Source organism: Siphateles boraxobius, unplaced genomic scaffold, assembly GCF_051911475.1.
Source record: "Siphateles boraxobius isolate OS27281-9 unplaced genomic scaffold, OSU_SipBor_1 12, whole genome shotgun sequence".
NCBI classification, from domain to species: domain Eukaryota; kingdom Metazoa; phylum Chordata; class Actinopteri; order Cypriniformes; family Leuciscidae; genus Siphateles; species Siphateles boraxobius.
In genome coordinates, this window is record NW_027508722.1 from 25,276,140 (window position 1) to 25,301,791 (window position 25,652).

Consider the following 25,652-nt stretch of genomic DNA (forward strand, 5'->3'; position numbering starts at 1 on the left):
TATATATATATATATATATATATACAGTGGATAGCATAAGTGCACACCCATGCTAAAGTTGACTAAAAAGAGGGATAAAAAAAATCATAATTTGGAAATGGATCTTAATGCCTTAATGTAAAAAATTAGGAAAAATCCAACCTTTAAGGACACCAATTTTCTTTGTGAATGAATAATGTATCGTAGATAAATAAATGTTCTTCCTTAAAATACAGGTTGCATAAGTCAGGACACCCCTATGTTAAATTCCCAAAGAGGCAGGCAGATTTTTATTTTTTCATTTATTTATATTTATACATGTCAAAAAAAATCTTGATAAATTTTTAAGCTATGTTACCCAGTCCCATAGAACATAAAAGACAGAACGAGAGAATGAGTCTATTTAATTAACTAGAACAACATCCAAATAAATCCATTTTTACAAGAGACAAAATTGTTCATTCAGAATAATGGTATTCTACTCATGTCACATCCACAAAGATAAAAAATGACTCTACAATTTCCATATAAAGTCACCAGAGCCACAAACTTAAACAGTCCCCAGTCCAGACATTAGTATGCTAATATGCAGCTGATAAAATATCCTCATATGAGTGAAATCTGCATGTCAGTTAGCCAATGAGATCAGTCTCATTACTGCAGGGGCCACGTTTACATTAGCGAGGTGGATGCTGATGGGAAGCAATTTAAGCAGATAGACTTTGAGTGTCTGGTCTCTCAGACGACCGTCTAGACGCTGCCAGAGGAGGGTGAGAGATTAATGAACTGCTGAGAGGCTGCATGCATCCCGGTGAGAGAGAGAGAGAGAGATAGAGAGAGAAACCCCCCCCCCCCCCCACACACACAAACAATGAATATATATGCATGTATTCTCTCCACACACACAATATTTTAAGTGCTATCACTCACAGACACAGTCTCAGAGACTATCCTCCCACATACGCCTACACTGAGAAGCACAGGCACACTCAGCCATATGACACAGCATGCACTTGGAGACTTCACTGCTTGTTACAGGCAGACATGCCATTTATACAAGGAGAACAACAACTATTGAAACAAGCTCCTTAGAGTATAGGACACGCAACACACAACACACACACACACTTACGCACACGCACACGCACACACACACACCACTTACCTCGGATGCTCCTTGTCTCAGCCCATTATCGGATGGCCATAAAGAACCTTCCTAAAAACAAGGATGAAAAATACACAGATGTAATATTCTGGATTATTTGCAATTTAAGATAGCATGGTCTATCATAAAAATATAATAATATTGATACTAAAATACTGATAGATAATAACTAGTCAATATTATTTTGTTAACACCTGACAGTTGATTAAAGAGGTACATTTCAAATCAATGTCTAATAGTTCACTCACTGTCATAAATGAACATATCAGAAATATTCTGAAAACATTAACCTACACGGCATTAAAATATAAATGAATGCATAAGTAAATAATATTAACAATAATAAAAAACTAAATTAAATACCTTTTTGTTAAACTGTAATAATGCTCTGTGATCTCATATACCCATATTTAACAATGCATGGATGACATAAAAATTGTATATAATATAACATAACATAACATAGCAAATTCAATCAATAATTATTATTCAATAAGTAAATAAATAAATAACATGTTTGTTAAACCCTACTTATATTTCATACAGAGCTCAGTTAAATTAGAATAATGCTCCGTGCCTACATCCATATTTAAATTTCATGGATGACATTTAAAAATGTTTAATAAATAAATACAACAAAGCAATTAAAAAAATATACATTTAAAAAAAAGGGGGGGGGGGGGGGGGGTGTTTGAATCAGACAGATTCCATTTGTTAAACTCTAATAATGCTCTGTACCTATATATCCATTCTAATTAAAGAGCCTAAACAAAACCATGGAGTAACATTCTCCCAGATATCGCTGCTTGCCTCCCTCACTGGTTTCCCTCCCCCGTACGTTCCCTCATGAATGAAAATGAAAAGTCCTAGTCATTTAGCAGTCTCTCCCGAGTGCTACAGTGGGCTGCGCGAGTCTATTTGACTGGCGTCTAGACAGAACTGCTGAATGCAATCAAAATGCCCAGGTCTCAGAGGGACACTGCCATTGTGTCTCTTCCAAAACACACTGCCTTTTCTGAAGGAGTAATATGTCGTGTTTTAATTACATGTAGTGCATCCAGTAATATATACTATGTCCTTATGCAGCAGCGTTCAGTTTTCCATGAAAATTCTCATCCAGTTGCCCATTGCGGGAACAACTTAGACCTCATGCACTTTGTAGCATGTGGACAAACCTCTAGGTATACCGTTATTTTTGAAGTAATATAAACAACATGATTAATTTCCTGCAGTCTTTCTGGTTATAAACTGTGCAAATGTACCGAAAATCATCCCTAGGGTGAGATGAGACACCCCCCAACCCACACACACACACACATGCAGAGCTCTCTCTCATCAACTCAGTGCACTGCTGCAAGTTATTTTGGATTAGATACAAAGAAGATCTTTCCAGAAGTAAACCACACACACACACACACACACACACAAACATACGACTTTTAGGCCCGGCTGTTTTCTTCTTTTCAAAGATAAAAGCTTACCCGCATATTATGTACCAAATAAGGTTTAGAGATGACACAGCTGGTGAAAAATACATCTATTCAGCACAAGAAATTCATGTTTCATTTTTCAGCCTGGAATAAGTCAAGGAACAATGATCTTTTTGAATTAAAATAAGATATAAGATGGTGCTTGTTGTCCTAGATTTGATGATCTTGATGAGCTTCCCTGCTCTTGGACACTGGAACTCACTTCACAGTACCTTTGTGAAGTCTCATCCCTTTCTGCCTTCCAAAAACTGTTGAAAACTCATTTGATTTCTCTGTAAAACACATGCCTTTTTAACAATCCCTTTTTCTGCTGTTGATTTACTGAAATATTCTGCTGATTTCTGTGTCCCGTTTTCATGCCACACTGCCATTTGCTTTATGTTGTTTACATTTCATATTATTCCCACGTTTGCTCATCATGCCCTTTCATATTTAGCAATCATGCTCTGTAAAGCAACGTTAGACAGCAGAGAAGAGACAGGAAATTAGTGGCAGATTATGTGTTCCATATGAACCATATGAACTTTTAGGCCACGCCTTATACATACAATTTTAGTTTATTTCTGTCCAGGGCTCATCTAAATATTTGAGGAAGGTTGACGGAAGGTTTTCGAAGTGTTTAAGCAGAGGTGCTGCTGTCAGGACGGGGTCTTACCGGCTGCAGAGAGAGATCCTGACTCTGTGCCGTACTTGCCCGGCTCAGGAACGACCACGTGGTGAGTTTGTAGTGGTTGAGCAGGCACACGACCACCACGACCATCACAGTCATCACGACGATTATGATCACGATCTGCACAAACTCCAGTTCAGCTGAAACATGAAAAGACAAAATAAGCTTAGAACAGTGCAGAATGGGGGAAACAATAACAGATTGTTTACAATCAGGAAATCTGTATATAAAAAAAGTTGTCTCATTTTGACCAAAAGATGGCAGCAGAGCCAAATCAACATCATGACGACTACAGTTTCCCAAATTGGTGATATCATCTGGCAAAAAAAGGTGAGAGCCATTTTGGTTTGCCATGGACAACAGGAAGAAAATTGTCCACTAGGATAGTTCACTGAATTAAAGAAAGATCACTAGTACAGCAAGACTTTGCTGTGAAATTATGTGTGTAAGCTAAGCTCTAGAAATTGGATAAAGCCTTAATTCTCTTGATCAGCATTTGTAATTTCATTATATTTTCATTCCCATAGCATAAGCAAAATTTTTCTCAAAAATTATTACTATACATTTCAAAGGGTGTTCACCCAAAAATTGTCATGACTCCCTCATGTCGTTCCAAAACCTTTAAGACTTGCGCTCAACTTAAAAACATTGACAGTCCAAACAAATACCACTTTGTCGCTTCAAAAGTGAAAAGAGAGATCATGAAACTAATCCATATGAATTAAGTGATTTAGTCCAAATTTTCTGAAGAGACTCGATCGTTTTATATGATGATTGAATATACTATTTTACATTATCAACGCATATATAATGCATATAGCTGTCAATGGAGGGTCAGAAATCTCTCAGATTTCATTAAAAAGATTTGCGTTCCGAAGATGAACGAAAGTCTTACACATTTGGAAAGACATGAGGGCGAGTAAATGATGACAGAATTTTCATTTTTGAGTGAACAAACCCTTTATGTCTTGCTGTAGAATGTCTCCTCTTTGTTCAAGTAATATTTCAATTACTTATAAATTAATATTTTGCCAATATTTCACCCTTATGTCCTTCCAGTGTTGTAATTTTTTCCATGGAACACAAAGGAGAAATCTGAAGAGTTTTTATGTAGCTATTTTGACTGCTCATACTGCATCAAAAGCAGCGCATTAAATCTACCATAAGGTTTCATAAGATTTTGAATGTTATATGAAATACTTTTAAAATAATGTTTTTTTTAAGTTTCTCAGAAGAAAGAGGTTTGGGACGACATAAGGTTGAGTATGACAATTAAGAATTTTATGTTCTATGAAATAAATTCCGATTTAGAATGACATTAGGGTGAGCAAATACATGAAAAGTTCACCCAAAAGGTTTCTGTTATTAAGTAACAAGAGCAGCTTTTTTCTAATGTCCTGGCCTGCAAGAATCAAAGTGATGAAGGTAAACAGCTTGATTGATGTTTCTGAAAATGTGTTCTTTTTGAACACCCTGCTGGACTCACACTAGCTCTCTCAGTCAAGACCAAGACAGTTTCTCAGATGGAGACGCTCGTGGAGTTCACATGCTTTTCAGACAACAAAAATGAGCTCTCCGCCAACTGCGCCGAGAGACCGTTCTGGAACCTCGTTCAGTCGAGTAAACCGAACAGAGAGGCTGAAAGTGAGAGTGTCACGAAGAGTGAGTGAAAGAGTGAGTTGTTGCCTGCAGTGCAGTACTGCGGGATACTGGCACTCACACATCAAAAGAAACAAACACTTCTCTCCTAATTTAGGGCATAAGAGGAGGAAGCAAAAGAGGGAGAGAGAGAAAGCAGAAAGAAGGACATGGAAAGCCAGCCAGGCAAGACAGACAAAGGAAGTGACAAACATGATAAGACAGATAAGACAAGGAGAATGAGACTCAGATCAGAATACTGGTAAGAGAAAATAAGACTAAAAACGCAAACCTAGCAGACTGGAGCTGAATCAATACAACACAAAATCACAGCAGGCTTCAAACTAGCCCATGAATGCTGAGCTGTTCCTCTGACTTTAGATCAAAAACACAGGCAAAAAGGGGAAGTCTTTTTAAATGTACAGTGGGGATTTGAGAGTCAAAATTAAATGATAAAATGTAATAAAAACTTCTGCAGTAATTCTAGGTTACTAATTAAATGAGCATATTTGTGACATTGACCCTGTGAACTTGTTTCTACAAAAGGTCAGATTATTTTGCTCTCACAGAAGTACAGACTGAAATCATTAAAACATATTCAAATAAATGTTTTATTATCTTGATGAAAACAAATATCATAATTATTGTAACAAACTATAAACAAACAATTAAATAAAAATATTACAAATAAAATAATTACTGATAAAAAATAAATGAAAATTACATTTTTAAAATACAAAGCATTTTCTCAGTTGGATTTAAGACATCTAGACATCACAGTGCTCACTTAAGATGTGCAGATCAGTTTTACAGGGTTCGACTCATGCAACTCTTAAAAACTACACACCGGAACACCCTAGCAACCGCCTAACATACCCTAGCAACTACCTATCAATGTTGTTGAAACCATTAGAACACCTTAGCAAGACACAGCAATGTACAAACCATTTAAAAACGCCTTACAAACTTCATAGCAACACCCTGACAACCACCATAGCATAGCTGTGCCGAATTAGCATGGGCAAGAACCATCCAGATCTTCTGAATAAATTTAAATATGAATAAACAAATGAAATAAATAGAAGCAATACCCTTTAAACCACCTAGAACACCTTAGCAAACAATGTAAAAAAAACTAAAAAACACTGAGAAACTGCATAGCAACACCCCGTTAACAATCCCTAGCATTGTGGTAGCGAGTTTAACATGAGCAAGTAACACCCAGATTTACTGACTTTTTTTTAAATAAACAGTAATATATCACATTATAATTAATTATTTTAAAAACTGACAACATACACTCTAGATTCCACTCTTATAAATGCCTTTCGATTGCTTGCCCTGCTAAATAATACAGCTTAAGCTAAGAGCTTTTGGAACATGAGAGTTGGTTTCTAGCTGGTCTAAGCTATCAGTAGACATTTTTGGACCAGCAACATGCCAGCTATTGGTGATTAAGCCGGTTTTTGGAACATGGTAGCTTGTTAACCAAATAATGACCCGCTTACATCAGGTAATGACCAGCTTAAACCAGCTAGATAAACCTGCCACAGAATGTAAATTCTATAACACCCAAATCCAGATAAGACACTCCAGTCTAAGTAAAAAAATAAAATAAAAGATCCAAATCCAGCCTGAATCAATTCATTAAATGGTCTAATAATTGTAACGCAAAACATTTAAAACCGAATCCCACCCGGACAGTGTAAGGAGCTGTCCTTTGATTGTTAATATGTCCTGTCCAAATCTCCCACAGACACACTCTCTGTCCTATTTAACACTGACCTCTTATGCCAATCACAGTGAGACAGAACGAAAGCGTGAACAAATGAGAGTGGGTCTGGGTATCACAGACTGCTGATTAGCCATACACAGAATGAGTTTCTCTCTGCAGACCACAGAGAGAGGATCAAAATCCATCAGGCCGTTCTGTCACCAGGCAGAGCAGACAGAAAGCGCTAGACCAGACGAGAGTGAGAGAGAGAGAGTGTGTGGGTGACGAGGAGAAGGGGGGTGGGGGGGGGGGGGGGGGACTGTGTGTGTGCGAGACAGATGCAGAGAATAGAGATTTGTAGATGGAGAGAAGCAAAGTGTGTCTTGAAGGTGACATATTCAGTGGAGTAGATGGAGGTCACGTCCGTAGGTGTCATTACTTCCTGTCCTGACTACTTTATGAAATAGCTTATGACAAGGATGGGTCTAATGCAGAGATAGAAACATCTCCAATTGTCAAGCAGAAGTTTTCATTATATTTATGTGGGTTATAATCAGTGGCTGTGAATGGTTGTGCTCCAGCCTATCATTTTTCAACAGCTGGATATTGATTCAGTGAAATCAAAACAAAATGCAAATACATTTCATCACATCTGATATACATTCACTGAGTTCAGCTGCAACTTGGGTTTATATATAAAAATGAATGGGTTATTGTTTTCTTTCTGCTTTTTTGACAACACTAATTTGCCAATGTGGACAGCTATACAAAAAAATATGATCTGAGCAGTAAATCGGAATTGATGATTAAGGCTTGCAGTGTGAACGTAGCATTTTAGATTTAATTTGGGTGCACATTTATTTTCCTTTGTTTCAGGCTGTCTAACTATCAAATACTTGTCAAGTTACATGTTGCTCACTTTATAATTAATAAATGTAAAAAGCATTTATGCAAGCAGTGTGTTACTTTAGATATGAAACCATGTTTAAATGAGAGTGCTATCGGGACACACCAAATTTGATAAGTAGACCTGAAAGTAAAGAAACACATAGACTGAATAAGTAGAAACAAGAATATAATCAAACATATCCATTGATTCTAATTATTGGCTTATTTATACTTTTACGCAAAAATGATTGCTCACTCAACTCACTATGTAATGAGAACCAGGGAAGGGTCAGGTGCTTAATTTGTCCAACAAATATTGACAAGCAAATTTAATAGCAGTGGTGCATTAAAGAGAAAACACAATTCCCAACTTGAAGAGCTTGCATTTATTGTTCACAGTAGTGAACTGCACAAATGTCATGTAATACTCTAGGTTTGCAGCAGATGTGTGTGTGTTTGTGACAATACTCATGTTAACCTGAACTCCCTACTAATCTAACATTCAGAGGTGTGTGTGTGTGTTTCAATGACCTCCTGGTGTAGCCAGATCGGTCTAGATGCTTCATGCTACAAACACACACTAATCCTAAATAATTAACACCGTCACACATAACACCAAGTGCCACACACACACACACGGATCCTCCAGACGGTTTGGGAGATGGGCACAGCGCACCAGACGCTGCATCATGCCAAGCTAGTGCCGGATAACAGGAACAGGTGTGCTTACCTGAGGTCAAACCCTGCCCGCTGTGTACAGGACACAACCATATAAGTGTGTCACTACTCAACAACAAACTAAACTCAACTATACAAAACACACACACACACACACACACACACACACACACACACACACACACACACACACACACACACACACACACACACACACACACACACACACACACACACACACACACACACACACACACAAAAGGAGTGTAAAGATCCATTTGAATCCATCTCGGCAGTGCTTTAAACGGTGCAACTTGTCCAAGGTTTTACTGTGCTACATACATACAGCATAACAGATTTACTGTATATTTCACAATATTTACTGTAAATATTGATCAAATAAATGCAGCCTTGATGAGCATAAGAGGCTGCTTTTAAAAAAACATTCAAAAGTTTGGGGTCGATAAGATTTAGAATGGTAGTGCATATCACAAATCAGCCAGTTGGATGGTTATTCAATCATTGGGACCTATTGTAACAGAGCCAGAACTGACTACCTGCGGGCTAGACAGCTTATTTTACAACAGGAAATACATCATTTTCACAAGACAAACCAAAACCTAAGGCAACATCTCCACTGCAGAGGATGTTTGAAGAGATGGATTAAATTGACAAGTAGAGTGATCTTGTTTGTCAGCGTGTCTATCGCGGTCAGGACACTCCTACATAACATCCAAGTGTTTTGACAGGCAATTGAGAGCATCAGCAGCGAGACGGCAGTAAGCGTTATGACTGTTTACTACTTGACAGAGATCCATGCATCTTTCATATGGAGGACTCTTTGCCTGGACTCTGATATAATGTGGCTTTTCATATGCGCCATTTTTTATTTTATGGATGTATTCGCCTTTTGGTGCTCTAGTGGAAAATTTCCAAAAAGGTCTGACAAACCTGTCTGAGGGCGTTTTGTAAAGGAGCGATCACACAGGTTGTCTGTGTGCTGAAATGAAAGGCCAGAGGCATGCAGGGACAGCGAGCGAACAACACAAAACAAGCTGGCAGACTGGCACCCTGCTGGGCACCAGGAGAGTGGGCATCCAGCCCAGCCATGCAGAGGAGCCATCAAACAAACAGCACAGACAATCTGAACCAGGTGCCACAGCCACGTTCGCCAACGCAGCCTGGTCTCCGCAGCGATGCAACACGGGAGCTTTCACCGTCAATAACAAGATTATTTAAAAGAGTGCAGACGTCGAAGGGGGAGGGATGACTTCTCGGTGAAATGCACATATTTCGGCTTTGGAAACATTTTGAGCCTCTTCTTGTCACAATGTATAATTACAGATTCAGCAATTATAATCACAGTTTGCCCGATCCACATATAACCAGGACTTATTTTGGACTCGACGGTTAAGGGTGGATTTGACCAAACGAGATGACAGCTAAAGGTGTGGCAAACTAAACACGCATGTTGTGGTCTAAACATCAGCCCACAAACTTTAACAACCATGACCAGGATTATAAAAACCTTGCCTGACACGTTTTTTTTTTTTTTGTCTTTCTTTCGTTTAAAAAGGTGCAAAAAGCGGAACAGTCTGCCTTAGGGCATACTTAGCTATAAAGGGGGTTTCTGAAAGATCTGTTGGAAGGGGGAAAAAAAAGCTCCTTGCTTTCTAAAACATTCCTTCATGACCGCCTGATGAACTTGCAGGAAGAGCTTCAGTTGTGAGAATCACACTACTGCATCTGAGAACATTAGAGTTCAGGCGGGACAGAGTTCACCGGTGACATTTCCAAAGAGCGGGTTCAGCGAGAGGAGAAATAGAAAGGGAGAGATGGAAAGAGGGATGAAGGAAGGAAGAAAGTCAGTTCTTTATTCCTCAAAGCCGTGTTGTTGTTGTTAGCCCCACCCTTCGCCTTATTAAACCTTCGTCCTTCATGGGTGGTCCCTGTTTAACGCTAAGAAGAACAAAGTATGGATTTCTAACGAAGAACAGATCGTTTTGTGGTTAACTCTGGCTGTCGTGGCTAATGAGTCACTCCCTGAGGCTGGATCCTGCACCAGCTGCACTGCTGCTTTTAAAAGCTTCAAGCAGAACATGCAGTTGACATGCAGTAGGGTTACAGGTTTGGGTCTTGCTTGGAGCAATGTCTGTTACAAAGACGTGTGCGGACAAAATCTATTTTACTGTAAGCACTACTGTACTGAGGTTCTTTTGAACGTTCTATTCATCAAAGAATCCTGAAAAAATATATCACGGTTTCAACAAAAATGTTAAGCTTCACAACTGTTTTCAATGTTGATAAGAAATGTTTCTTCAGCACCAAATCAGCATATTACAATGATTTCTGAAGGGACATGTGACACTGAAGACTGGAGTAATGGCAATCTCAATATAAATGTAATTTAACCATCACAAAAATAAAATAAAACTAAAAATATAGACAGCCATTAACTTTTAGATGAATAGTAGATGAGAAAGTTAAATTGTTGATGTGAGACCCGTTTTAGCAAAGCGCTATTGAAGAAATAGTGCACTAACACTTAACCCCAGTTTCACAGACAAGGCTTAAGTCTCAGACTAAAATGCATATTTTGAACGGTCTTAACTGAAAGCAACCTGCACTGACATATCTTAAAACATTTCAGTGCCATTGTTTGGTTTCAAGATTCACACAAGTAATGTGTTTTCTAAGGCAAGATTATAAAATAATCTTAAATGCCATAATTGAACTTGAGCTTAAATATAAGCCCTGTCTGTGAACGGGGCCTTCAAGAATTAAATCTTCATTGCAATCTAGCACTATCCCTTTAGGTAAGTGCTAGATGATAACTAAAGTAATGGACAATCTAAAACAATTGTCCACAATTAAATAACATTAATTACTTATTAAATAATACATAATAGAACTAATATATATTTATAAAAAAATACTAATTACCAATATAGGTAGACACAACATTAAAGATCTGATTACATCGAAAATATTAGTGGAACCGATTATCGGCTAAAATTTGAGTTGAACTGAAGCAGAGGCCCCTCTTGTTAAACCAGGGCATTGTGCGTGGGCATCCGGATCATCCTGGGTAATGCCAAAAGCACTCTGGCCTTTATCAATAATTCATAGTGGCACCTCGGGGCTGCTTAACCCGGCCCAGCTTTCAGTGTGCCGAGCTCACTGTGAAGCCATGACTGCAAGAGAGCCTGCTTTTCCAATAGACAATCTGTTTGGCTCAATTTCTGAGGGCCATTTTGTTCAATACATTACTTTTCCTTCAGAGCTGCATGTTTTGGTATGTTTTAAGGTGCATTTAGATGTTTGTGAAGTATTCAAAATGCTGAAAGTTTCAAAGGATAGTTCAAAACCGTATGTTCATATTTAGCGGAAACGCATTCTGTACCATATGTGAAGAGTCTCTGTGAGAGGCAGGAAAAACTATTGAAAGGCCTTTTCTACCTACTGTGTGGGAATTCCCCAGGACTAAATTCATAATTTATGATCCAGACTGAATATGAACTTTTCACTCCAAGAACAGAGAAAGAGTCTGTGTTTCACAGAGCCGTTACTGGAAGGCCAGCCAGAGCAGCAAACTGCACAAAGCAAACATCAGAACACAAAACAGAGAACAGATCTAGACAGACAGCAATGCTTCAGACACAGATGGAGAGAAATACTAATTATATTACATAATGCATCAACCAAATCTTAATTTAATATCAAATTCTAGATCCAAACATGCTTTTGTAGCCTAGAAATTCCCGTTTAAGAAGGTTTCACTGGTAAACAAGTATAAAATGTACTAGTAAAATGACCAAGGTACAAAAGTTTGGGGTTAGTGAGTTTTTTTTTTTAAAGTCTCTTACCAAGGCCGGATTTATTTAAAAACAGTAATATTGTGAAAAATTATAAAAATGTAAAATTACTGTTTTTTATTTTAATATATTCTAAAATGCAAGTTATTCCTGTGATGGCAAGGTTGACATTTCAGCATCATTACTCCAGTCTTCAGTGTCACATGATCCTTCAGATTTTTTTTTTGATACACAGAATTGGTAGTCAATAAACATTTCTTATTATTATCAAAGTTGAAAACAGTTGTGCTGCTTAATATTTTCGTGGAAACTGTGATTCTTTTTTCAGGACTTTTTGACGAATACAAAAGAACTGCATTTATTTTAATAATAATAAATCTTATGTAACATTATAAATGCCTTTACTTTTGATCAATTCAAATAATCCTTTCTGAATATTGCTTGAAATATGATTTTACAAAAGTAACAATGACTTCAATTGCTGGACAAAATCTGTGGTTAACATCATCACATTTCAAGAATTTTAACAAAGCTTAAAGTAACAGTGTTACCACCAAATAAGGTTCAGTATTTCTCTTACAATGAGTTAAAGATGACAATTTGTATTCCTAATACTTTCTACTTTCTACTTTCATAGTTCAAATGAAATGAGATTGGCAACGCCAGAAAAATGGAACTTAACTATTCAATTACCAAGAAATATATGTCATAAATAAGCTCTCAGTATAATCAAATGTCTCCATCTATCCACAAATATTTGCTCACAAGTTGTCGCAACCCCTAGACAGTCTACTCACGGGCTCTTTGTTTATAAAGTCCGGAAGGCAGAAGACATTTGCCCCAGACCCGAGTTAAAACACTGTCTGCTGGGTTTACGTACCAGACGCATTCAGAGACAGATTGCAGAGACGGTGGAGAGCCGAGATCAGACATTCACGGAAACGTAACGTGCGTGAAGCAGCTGATAAGAGCTGACAGCCAGACAAGACTGCAGGCGAAATTACATAAAACACACTCAAAGTTAAACTGCACGCTCTAGCTTGAGTCAAACGTACAGACGATAAAACCCAATGAAGTCTGACATTATTAGCAATGAAGAAAAAAAGTAAAACACTCACAAATCTCCATTCCCTGGAGTTGGGATCCGCATGTGACGTTGGAGCCATCCGGTGCGGTGAGGTTTCGCATGGAGTACGCGGGAGACTTCAACCGGTGCACGAGCCAGCCGGTGTGTGCTCGTCCAACAGCTCGTGCTGAGACTGAAAGCCCTCGGCAACAGCCTTGACATGCTGTTTTTTTTCACTACATGCTCTCGGGTAACCGCTTCACTTCGCTCTGACTTAGTAAACTGAACTCGTCCGCTCTCTATGACCCCTCCGGTTGAACACAAAAATCAGAGTGTTTGTGAGATGAAGCCGACGGTGCTCCTCTCCACCCCCTCCTGCACCCCCCCACACTCTACTCGCACACACGGCTGGTCTATCGGTGACCGGCAGGGGGTGGGGGGTGGGACGTGGTCGAGCGCAGTGTCTAGTGTTACACCTCCCCATTAATGCCAGACACAAGCAGTCAAGGCAAGCATTGTAGGGGGCTGACCTTGGGGTGACCCCGCTGTCTGGCGACACAGAGCACATGTGTCCAGAACTACAGCCCCCCTCCGTCCAACTACAGGCCCCGCAGTCTGTCTATAAATAACCTGGCAGCTATATGGGCTTTTATTGTGGGGAAAGGCAATTCACCCAAATCCACACTGGGCTTAAATGAAGACATGCTATATAGTCTGTAGTTTGGAGAAATGTCAAAAATAAATAAATAAATAAATAGATTTGTTTTTAACACACACACACACACACACACACACACACACACACACACACACACACACACACACACACACACACACACACACACACACACTCACACTCACACTCACACACAGGTATATATATAATATATATATATATACACACATACATATATATATATATATATATATATATATATATATATATATATATATATATATATAGTTAATATAATTTTAAATATAAAAATAAATAATAGGACAACTGAAAACAAAACTGTTATATTTAATGCACTTCATTATATCAGTATATAAAATATATAAATATCAGGATATCACACCCATGCAGATAAACAGAAAAAGCATTTCAGTTTAAAAAAATAAAACTAAAAAAGAAAATATTTGTGCAAAAAATATAACCATATTTCACTTTTTTGTCGAAATGTAATTTTAACTTGTAAAAGCTCACCCCCCTAGTTAGCAACTCAGCCCTCAGGGGTTCTCAGGGGAATAAAATGACATTTATTTGTCTGAGGTCTAGTCTGGAAGTCGAGTCGATCCTGACACACGTATGCAGACAGACACCCCCCCCCCCCCCCCCTCCCCTCCCCTGTTAAAGCAGACATGGGGGACAGACAGAGTGGGGGGTTTAGGGGTCAAGTCTGAATTTGAATGGCTGTCTGAAGAGGAAGTCTCTGGGGCAATGAGGTGGATTCTCTCAGCATGATAATGCTACCGGAGCTGGATTTGAGGTAAGAGAGACCTGCCAGCCACCACGTAAACTACCAGACAATATAATCATTAAACAATCCAAATAAAGAACATTTCAATTAAATGCTAACTGAAAAACTGATCAAAATGACTATGAGATGAAATAAATTAAAATTAAAATGAAACTATATGGGTTTTGTTGCTGTCTGATAAACAGTGCCATCTAGTGTCTCAACTTATCCATTTTAAAATGTCTCTATACGGCAGGGGTATTAAACATTTTCAGGTAAAAGACTCCCTTGGTGGATAGAGAGATAGATCAGGGACCCGTTACATATTGCATTTAATCATTCAGCAGACTCTTTGTCTAAAATTGAGTGAGCCTGGATTATATTAATGTTTTATTTTAAAGATATACTACGCAACTATGTACATTTACAAAATTTTGAAATTGTGTAATTTTGTATATTATGAAATTGAATCCATCTTCCAAAACGCGGTTTTATCTTATCCTGAATCACTAGGGAAGCCTATAATAAGAGTTTATATTCAGACTATTTTAGACCAGGTGGGACGACAACCGCTGCAGAGTATCCCAGTACTGTGTGACTCCTATATATAAAAAGTGGAAAGCAGCTCTGCTCCGGCCTCAATGCTCTTCTGCAAGACACATGCATATTTGTTTACAGACGCTAGAGCGCCAAAATTACATAGTATACCTTTAGCATATTAGCTTCAGCATCTTAAATTTAGCTTTGGTTAAAATTAACTATGTATTAACTAATACATATATTTTTACTTTACTAATATGCTTTTTAAAAAAATGTATATTAATTAAAAATTTGTTTTGTTATTTAAAAAAAGAAAATTCCATTAGCCCCCATGCAGTATCACCACAGGTCCCCTGTTGAAGACCACTGGTCTATGTTTTCAACCACAAAACAAACATCACTCAACTGAAAAACAAACATCAGCCTGGAAAAAAAAGTGTTTCATTTGTTAATGTTAATAGATGCTTGAAATAGCTATGCTAATAATAGAGACACAAACACTCTGAGCCAGGACTGATGACTAGCTAGGAAAAACCTCAACAGGTACAAAAATCCTGTAGTTTACCTCATAACAAAAGGAAACATTACAAGATCATACAAGATGCTCAACAAATAGCTGATGACTGGATAGTCAAAATGCCAGTGCTGTTTTACAGATTACTGCGAGAACTAAATTACACCGTGAGCCTCACTTGATGACAGGTTTCTTTTCTTCTTCTTCCATAAACCATCCCATGTCTATGTGGCAGTTATAAAATTGTGCAACCCCTTCTGTCAACAGAGGGAAAGTCCTGAGAAACAGCGAGATGCAGACATGTAAAAACAATCCAGTTACAACCTGTAATATAACTGCAAGAATAAAAATGGCAGCCATCTCTGAGACACTTCCATCTGCAACCTGCGTTCTGAGATATTCGCACAAATCCCTGCAGGACGTGGTGTGTGAGACAGGAGGAAGGGGAAATTGTCTGCTTGTGCGAGTGAGTTTATGACTGGGGATTGCTATCTGCAAAGCCAAGATGGGCCGCCTGCAGATGTGATGCACTGCAGTGTGTGTGTGTGTGTGTGTATAATCATCAGGTATTGAGTTTTTTTTCACCTCTCTCCTGCAGCCTGCTGAGCATCGTAATGGGTCGTCTGCCCAGGAGTGAGGTAATGTCTAGGTTTAATGCCAGCCTCCTGCACTGGCGCACACTCACAGGGGCACAACAGGAAGAACAGCAGGCACCGCAACTCCCAAAATGGCTGCTGTTATGACTCTTAATGATGCTGACAACATAATTAGCATTTTGCTAATGAGCCACATGGCAGTGCTTCCTTCCCTGGACGCTGCCATACGGCCTCGCGGACAACACCTGCGTGCTCTCGGACCCCCTTTATGACACATCATCTCCTCGGTAATGCAGACACAGCGAACGCAAACAGTCATCAAAGTGGAAGATCTCAGTGACAAATATCCGTGCGTTTCTCGAAGTGGGCCACTACCCAGCAGGCTGTCAGTTCCGACTCCCAGTCGTTGCAAAATACTATAAAAACCTCATTAAATAATAACAGCACTCCATATGTCCGGTTGACATCTCCGTGTGTTTACGAACAGGAGAAACTAACCTGGGGTTTGATGTGCCACTGTTGGGGAATTTTACAAGCAATTAAAATACAAAAACCCACCACATACAAACAACACTATAAATGTGATGAAGGCCTGTGTTTTCACAAGAGAAATTCAGGTTGCTGATGTAGCTTAAAATATTTAAAGGGATAGTTCTCACATCAAAAATGAAAATTGTGCCATCATTTACTCATCGTCATGTCTTTCTAAACCCCTGTGACTTTCTTTTTGTATCCGTGGAGCAGGAAAGGACATATTTATACAATACTGTCTTAGCTGCTCATTTCTTTGCAATAAAAGTGAATGGTGACCATCTCTGTCGAGCAAGATTTTCAATGAATAACGGCTTAAATTTCCCAAATTGAACATAAAAAGATTCAACAACGGGGACATGGTAATATTATTATAAACACAACTGACACATTTGTAAGAAAGTGAACGGATGTTTTTTTTTTTTTTGCTAAGTTCTCTTTTGTTTACAACGCTTTGTTTATATGCGCTTCTCATTACAAGTTTGAGAAGATTGTTGACACGTTACATTCTAAAATGCACCTTATAAAAGGTGAGACCCAAGACCCAAACTTGTGAATTTGTCACTGAAAACAGCGGATGAGCTTCTTGCGTGTAAAAGAACACAGTGCTGCACTTCCCTCTAAAACACACGGCGCACATATTCATGTACTTAAATCTCACCCTTTGCGAATTGATGATCGCACTAAGCCATATCGCGATTTTGGTTTTATTTTAATTAAATATGCACCTCTAATAAATAATGACAATTTGCATTTTTGAGGAAACTATTCCATTAATTTCCCGTTTTAAAACTCAGAGCTTCTAAAATGAAACAGATCTGGGCCTAAGTCCTAAGAGCAGACCATGAGCTGAAAAATCCCTGTTATCTTTAGTTTTATGAATAAAGTGATTTTTAGCTCTCAATGCAGACTGAAGCAAACACTCTTGTGATTAACTGATTTTACTTCTCTGCCTTGTATTAATTCAATTATTTAGTGTGACGTTTTAAAGTGACGACATAAAAAAAAGTGATCCAGAGACACATATATAGGGTTAGTTGAAAGATGAAAATTCTGTCATCAATTACTCAAACCCATAAGACTTTTGTTCATCTTCGAAACACAAATGAAGATATTTTATAGCCTCTAATCCACCACTAAATGGGGTCAAGCTCAAATTTACCTTTATTAAATAGTTAATTTAAAAATAATAGTAATCATCAGCATTTTGCCTCAGAGCATAAACAGAGTAGAGTAAAAGGAAACAATGATTATGATCATCCAAAGTCTTCATTTTATATCTTTCAAGGCACAGAGTTGAGTAGTTTCTAACTCAAAGCTGAAACTATCACCTCCACATCTCTCCTATCCCAAAAGAGTTTAAAACCTTCCCATTTAAAGAAAGTGATGTTTACATCAGGGCCCTCATATTTTCACTCCACTCCCTTGAGTCACATGTTCAAGCTCCAACCAATCACCACCCACAGATCCCTAAAAACTAGAAACAAGGCTGAGACAGCAGACACACCTCCTGCACGTAGGTCACCAGAGAGAGAAAGTGGCACATCTGACTCAAGCTCAGCTGACCCAAAACCTCAAAGCTCTGACCCAGAAAAACAGAAACTATAACATGCACATTCACTGCTTCTCTCATAAACTGCTAAATTAAAGCTTTTCTAATTAAAGTATGATGTTCACCAAGGCTGCATTTATTTGATCACAAATAGAATAAAATTGTGAAATACTGTTACAATATAAAACAACCGATTTCTCTTTGAATATATTTTAAGATGCAATTTATTCCTGTGATGGCAAAGCTGAATTTTCAGCCTCCATTGCTCATTGCTCTTATGAAACTGTGAAGTACGCATGTACACAAGTATGGGAGTAAAACTGTAATTCATTCATACACACACACACACACACACACACACTCAGAAAAAGACAGAAAACAAGATTGCAACTCACTTTTCTGGCATGAAGTTTATAATAAACAAAGAGCCATCAAAAAAACAAAAAACAGAGCAGAAACTAAACAGCATCTCAGCAGGAAACATTCTTCTCATGTTTCCTTCTCTCTCCCTCATACACACACACATTAAGAATTCATTTATTCCATTCATGCATCTTCAAGCAACAATGCCACCTGACATCCTGCAATCAGAGAATGAATGAATTTAGGGTCTGAATTTCATCCATACAGCCATGACTGATATGACATAAAAACACATTATGAGGCGCTATGGGTAAACTATAAATGAGCTAATAGGATGTCTCAGTATGAAAGTCTTTATTCACTGAGGGGAGAGAGAAGAGAAGATATTTGTGAGAAATGAACACCTCAGGGGAACAAAAACACAACGGGTTGGAAGAAGGAATGCAGAAAGAATGAGAAAGAATTCTCATTTGCATTCCTACTCATTTAAAATGGTATATAAATGGGCAAACATTTTGGGTGCAGAGGGCACATGATAAAAAAATTATAATAATAAAAAAAACATACCAGAGTGTTTTTATTTTTGACTGGAGTTTTTTCAGGTTCAGTAGCTAACTGCTACAAAGGCACTGAAAAATTCCTACTGTACAAGCCTTTGACTTTAGAAGAAAAACACTTATAGTAGCTATACAATGGCATCAGATGCACACACACACACACAAACATATTTGTTTCACTATATTAGTGAGGAGATTGCATAGAATTCCACTGATTTTATATTAGGTTAATGATCATTTCTATTGCTAAACCCAACCCCTACCTCTAAACCTACCATCACAGAAACCTGTACGAAACACTAGATTTAGAACTTGTCAACACAAATAAATTTGTAAATACGCAAAAAATAAATTTGAATACGCATATTTTTCTCTCGCTTTTGGCCTTCAGTCCACACAGAGACTGCTTTTTTTGGTATTTTGACTGAGATTTTTGAAAATGCTTTCCCAAGTGGAACATTTCAAAAGGCCATTTTCGCGTTGTAGTGTGGACTGTCAAAACGGAGGTATTTATAAAACTATGACACGTTTAGTCATGTGACACATATTTTATCAAATAGATATTCATGTTTATAACGGTATTGTGCCAGTAATATGCTATTCACTTTCACGCAGTTGCTAAAATATGTTACTTTGCATACTCTTCATATCAAAGTCCTGCAAAGATGAATGAAAATTCACTTGCATTTGCTGTCCTGCTGCAAAACATGAGAGCAGTTGGGGTTTAGACCAGACATATAATGGTGACTGAGTGCGACCTGGACGCATCAGTGAAAGGTGAGATATTTTGCTCAAAAAGATTATTGTGGCAGAACAATTGTGCGATAACTTTATTATTTATTTTCCCGTCTGTATCCTCTATTTTTGTGAGGGTTTAAGCATGTAAGATGAATTTAGCATTTTCCGACATTTCAGTGTGGATGAGAAACTTTTGGAAAACGCTAGTGAGAACATTTGAAACGAAAACACTGTTTTCAAATGTATCCGGAGTCATGTAGATGTAGCCTTAAATATAAACATGTTTTGGACATGTAAAATGTCCTCAGTAGTCGATTGTCATGACATTTCACTATATAAGTGAGGACATTTGGCCTCACAAGTATACCTAAACCTGTAGACACACACACAAACACACAATGAAAAGTTTGGGGTCAGTAAGATGAGGTCAGCTTTGCGAATCAATTTGCTCTTTATCAAAGCAGATGAGATTGTGATGATCAAGACCTGCAAAGTATCATAATTTGTGTAAAATCTGATACACCAATAATAATGGATCTATAGGAGCACAAATCCCCTCCAATCTTTCGGAAATGGGGTACCTCAACCCAATATATGAAACTTTTTGATCATTTCAAACTCAAAATTTAAATTAAGTGCTAATATAAAACTGAAGATGAAAGTCTTTCCATCCAGTATTTGTTTGTAAACAGTAATTGAATAATTTATTCAAATTCAGACATTAAGTACAAACAATTCACCTATTAAAAAGCTTCTTTCTTTTTCTGCCCCCCTCGTTTTCATGCGTCCCTCATTGTTTTTGCTTTGGTCTTTGAGCCAAACCTGATTGAATTCCAGAGCAACCCCATTTATTGCTCTGCCTCTTTCCTCTTCTTGTTTTTTTTTAATCCCGTCTATCGCTCTAAGAGGGGGGCGAAAGAAAGCGAGGGAGGAGAGCTGTCAGTTTCCCATCTTTAATGGCCCCAGCTGCATCATTACTCTCTCAACACACTCACACACAGGGCCAAACGTACTTAAGTAACAGATGAAGAAACGAGCGAGGGACGAAGGCCACCGAGAGAGACAGAGAGATTCCATCATACTGGGAGGTTCGCGGCACAAAATGACTGAATGAATGCACTGAGTAAATGAGTGAACACAGAAGAATAGTGCCCGATAGACCTCCAGCTCAGCCACGATAAACAATCCCAGAATCCACTGTGAGCCTGCGTGAGGTGACACTGTCTGAAACCCATCAGTACTGATGGTGTTGACAGCCAACGAATACAGAACCGCACAGCCCTCGCCGTGAAAAACAGCCCGGCTAATGCAGCGACGTGTGTGGGATGTGGATCAAAGGAGCTGGGGAAAAGCATGAGCAAGTGAGCGGAGGAAAGAAAAGAGGAAGGAGAGAATGCAGGAATCGGAGATTTCTCTTTTTGGACTGACAGTATTCAATTCATTGGAAAGCTTTGGGGGGGGGGGGGGGGACTATTTACAACCAAAAACAAAAAAATCAACAACAAAAAAAAAATCACAACAGTCGCAATTGAGTGCACAAAGAATTTAGCGCGCAGGTGCTCGGCCTGTTGCTTCGTTAAAGTGCAAATCTGAGAAACATCTTCAGAGATAAATTGCTTTTCCTTATCTCGAATATTGCGAAAAGTCAAATAACGCAAATAAAAGAAAGCTCAAACAAAGCAGAGCGCTCTTCAAACTGGTTTCAAGGCATCTAATACCAAACAAGTGTCTCATTCACACTGTCATTATCATCTGTCATTAAAACCCTGATTAAGACCCTCCGAACTTCATTCAAGTCTCCTTTACAGTCGGACATTCCTGTAACCCAAACAATTTCATCATCCGGCACTTCCCTCTCGCTCTCTCCCACTCTTCAAGAAGTTCAAACGCTTCATCTGGGACTTGCCCTCCCTCCAAGCGACACAGATTGCATACAGAAGACATGACGTCGGTTTGGTAATGAGCCCCTTAGCATGAAAATGCAGCCCGCTGTGGTCGGCCCAGATTAGCATGAGAGATGATGGAGATTAGTGATGGAAATCCTAAACTCAAACAAACTGATTGTTGAGCTCTTCACATCAGACAAGGCCCGAAACGTGACCTTTGCGACCTCTGACCCTCATCAACCTGTTTTAAAACCGCAGAGGAGAAACGTGAGGTGAAAGTGAATAGACACTCGTCCCCTGACAGACATCAAAGTGAGACGTGTTGGTCCAGTGCGAGCGGGACAGTGTCTATGAATGTCCAGTGCCTGACAACTTCAACCAGCTTGTCTGCAGCTCTTAAGAAACTCTTCTCGCACACGCACACACACACACACACACACACACACACACACACACACACACACACACACACACACACACACACACACACACACACACACACACACACACACACACACACACACACACACACTCTGGAGAGGAGAGCCATTAACAAACATGCAAACTGTTGAAGAGGCTGATTTGCATACTCTTCAAGGGTGCCGCTACCGTGCCGCCTTCAAAGAGGACAGAGAGTACCCCGAGCTTTTATGCAGAGTGAATAAACGTTTGTAGTTTTATCTCTGAGAAAGTTTGTTGTTGGTTTTACAGTAAAGTTCTGCCAGCCAAGTTGTTTGCTGGGATGCCTGGAAAAAGGCAAATGTGATCGACTTTGTGGTAACTGTGCTCATCGCAGTAAGACCAAGAGTGTATGTAAGGTAAGACGATCCTCAGTGTGGTTTCTTCTGTCTTAAGGTGTAGAAGTCTGTCAAGTTTAATCAGCATCATTCATAAAATGCCTGATCTGTTGCCTGCACAACATACCTCTTTAATATGTACTGAAATAAATAAAGATTGTTTTTAAAAGAGGTGTCACTTAAAGACATGGCAATTTAAACGGTAGGAAAGACTGAAAAGTAGTCACGAAACTTTTTGCCACAAAAATGGCTAACCTTAGTGGACCCTCTTGATCAATTCTTGGACAATTAATCCCCTGATAACTGTGCAGTCTGACTCCAACACACCTGATGCCAATAAATGCAAACCACTGACAAAGAAGATCATTGCCACACACCCTTAAACCCTGCAAAGCTTTTCATCATAATCTTTGATAAACACTCTCTCTTAAGCCCTATCCGGACGGGATTAACTTTACAAGGGTAGATGGAATAATGTAATTATACCACAGGACGTCTGTAATAGTAATGGCCAATTTGCACGGGATAAGATATCTCAGTAAAACTAGCAGAAGTGGGATGAGTAACTCGGTTTGCGCATCGCCGTCACCCTCCTGTCGTCCTGTGTGAATTATGTTGCTTCCTGATATCACATGCGCAAACAACCTATATTTATATATACAAAACAGTTATGTCACGTCGAACAATTATTAATTAACAGATTGGATCGTGTTGGTAGAAGGCACTTACCTAACGCTTAAAGATGTTTCGTGCCTCTAACAAGTGCTTTTGATTTTCTTTCTGATCTGAATGGTATGTGGAAAATACTTGAGTTTTGCCACAGACTTGTACAAGCGTTTAGAACGCAACTGCGTGCTTTTTCAAGCGTCTCCATACTTGAAAAACTGCAGAAAACTACTTTTAAACAGGAAATGACAAAATATTTACGTACATATTTACAGCGGGTCTATTCGCATGGGATTAGCATTACCTGAGGTAATTTTTCCGGACGTTTTTACTGAAGGTAAAAGTTGCCGTAATCTTTACTGACATTTTCCGTAATGATTACTGAGATGGCACATTCGGATAAGACATTCTGAATAGGGCTTTACTCCCTCCTTTTCTGCAGAGGCTGTCTGACGGTCCTGACCACAACCTTTCGATGCGTAGAAAAGATAGAGAGAGAGAGAGAGAGAGAGAGAGAGAGAGAGAGAGAGAGAGAGAGAGAGAGAGAGAGAGAGAGAGTGAGAGATATTTTGTGCAGAGTGTCTAGACTATATTCATGATCAATCTGTCTGGCCCAGCTGTAGACAGAGAGATGGCAAACTCGATTAGACTCTAAACATTTCCTCAGATTCTGTCTTGCTCTCAGCATATATCGTCTTCACTAACGTCTATCAGCATCATTCCTCTCTCCGTCTCGCAGTATATGGCGGCTGTTTGTCTGCTGGAGAAATGAGCATTACTGCTCTAACAGCTCTGACTGAAGACACCCCTCAGAGCAGAGCGAACACAGGGGAGCATGACACGGCAAGAACAGATGACTGATTTCAACACAGTACGAAAAGATAAACTCAGACGGAGCTACGTGCTTCTTTCCGGATTCTTTTTTTTTCTGCTCTGGTTTCCTCAAACTTGGAGACACAAAAGAGCTACGGTAGATCAAAGCTGACTGGCTGCCACAGTCTCACACAAGGGGCTGGCTGAAATAGCGAATACTCACCAGGATTTTGACAATTTCACAATTTTGCTTAATTACAGAGCAAATATATAGGTCAACGAAATCTTAGAGAGTCCAAAAGAAAAAAGGAAAACCTTTAAAAATCTAGTTTAAAACACAAATGCAAAGGTTAAGGAAATCCATTCTTTGCATTTATGTTGTTTTCTTATGATTTTAAAAACCATTTATTCTAAAAAAATTGTGTGGCATAACCATACTTCACATCATTTAATGTAAAAGTGTTTTTTAACAGAATCTGAACTAACATTGTCTAATAACATTGCCTCAAAATAACAGTTTTGAATCATTTTTCCCTAAAAATCTATAATAAAATATGTCAATCTTTAATCAGGGCAGTTGAATCACCCGGACATTTTTTTACTTTATGCCCCTCCCAAAAATATTAAAACAAACTGAAATTCAGAAATTAAAAATATGGTCATTATAGAGAGCGGGAGGTTCAAGGCGATGATTGGATGGATGGCATTTTCAATGTAAAAATAGGCAAAAGGCAAAATAATGTCATTGGCAAAAAATACATATAGAGAAAAAAGTCAAATATCAAGTTATGGGCACATTTTATGGGGACCTTCCATAGACAACGATTTTTATACTCTACAAACTGCGTATTCTATCCCCTTACACAAACCATACTCCTAAATCTGCCCATCACAGAAAACATCACTTAGCATGATTTATAAGCTGTTTTCCTCACGGGGACCAAAAAATTTGCCCGCAAGGACAAAGATTTTGGACAGTTTGTCCCCATAATGTATGGTTAACCAGGCCACACACACACACACACTCCCCACATTTCAACATGCAGAGACACCATTTAACACTCGTCTCACACTTACACCCTGCAGGTGGCTTGGATACTAACACCTCAGGAATTCAAATGAGAAGTATGAAAACATCCAGCTGACCTCATCAGAAGCAGAACACAGGCAGGAGCAGGAGAAAGAATGTTAGAGAGATGGACTCACAGCTGAAGATGGCAGATGTAGGATGCTGGGTGGAGATGGGGCAGTGCTCCTCATCACTGTTGTCTCCACAGTGGTTGAACTGATCACAGACCTGCGAGCCCAGGTTCAGACATCTGCCGTTAGCACACAGGAATCTGCACTCTATGAACGAAAAAATCCAAACAAAAAAACGAGTGAAAATTTCCAACCTTTGCTCTGGCCCTTGCGAAAGGAAACTTATCCCTAGAAAAAAATTATTTTTGAGCCAAATGCATTTTAAATTCAGCTACCAAAATACAATACACTAATGTTCTATAGTTTAGGGTCAGTAAGTAAAAAAACAAAAAAACT

General features: G+C 38.8%; 1 protein-coding gene across 2 annotated transcripts in view; it reads right to left on the reverse strand.

Moving 5' to 3' along the window:
- The window catches only part of ldlrad4b (low density lipoprotein receptor class A domain containing 4b), a 56,637-nt gene that overhangs the window by 2,958 nt on the left and 28,027 nt on the right, over positions 1 to 25,652 (reverse strand). Inside the window, exons 3-5 of one of the 2 annotated variants that reach the window (XM_077215358.1) lie at positions 25,323 to 25,463; positions 3,290 to 3,444; positions 1,145 to 1,195 (exon numbers count right to left, since the gene is read on the reverse strand). In XM_077215358.1, the coding sequence (XP_077071473.1) occupies positions 1,145 to 1,195; positions 3,290 to 3,444; positions 25,323 to 25,463 (347 nt within the window). Of the gene's footprint in view, positions 1 to 1,144; positions 1,196 to 3,289; positions 3,445 to 13,155; positions 13,442 to 25,322; positions 25,464 to 25,652 lie in introns of those variants that run through there. The other variant, XM_077215365.1, reaches the window with a different exon arrangement.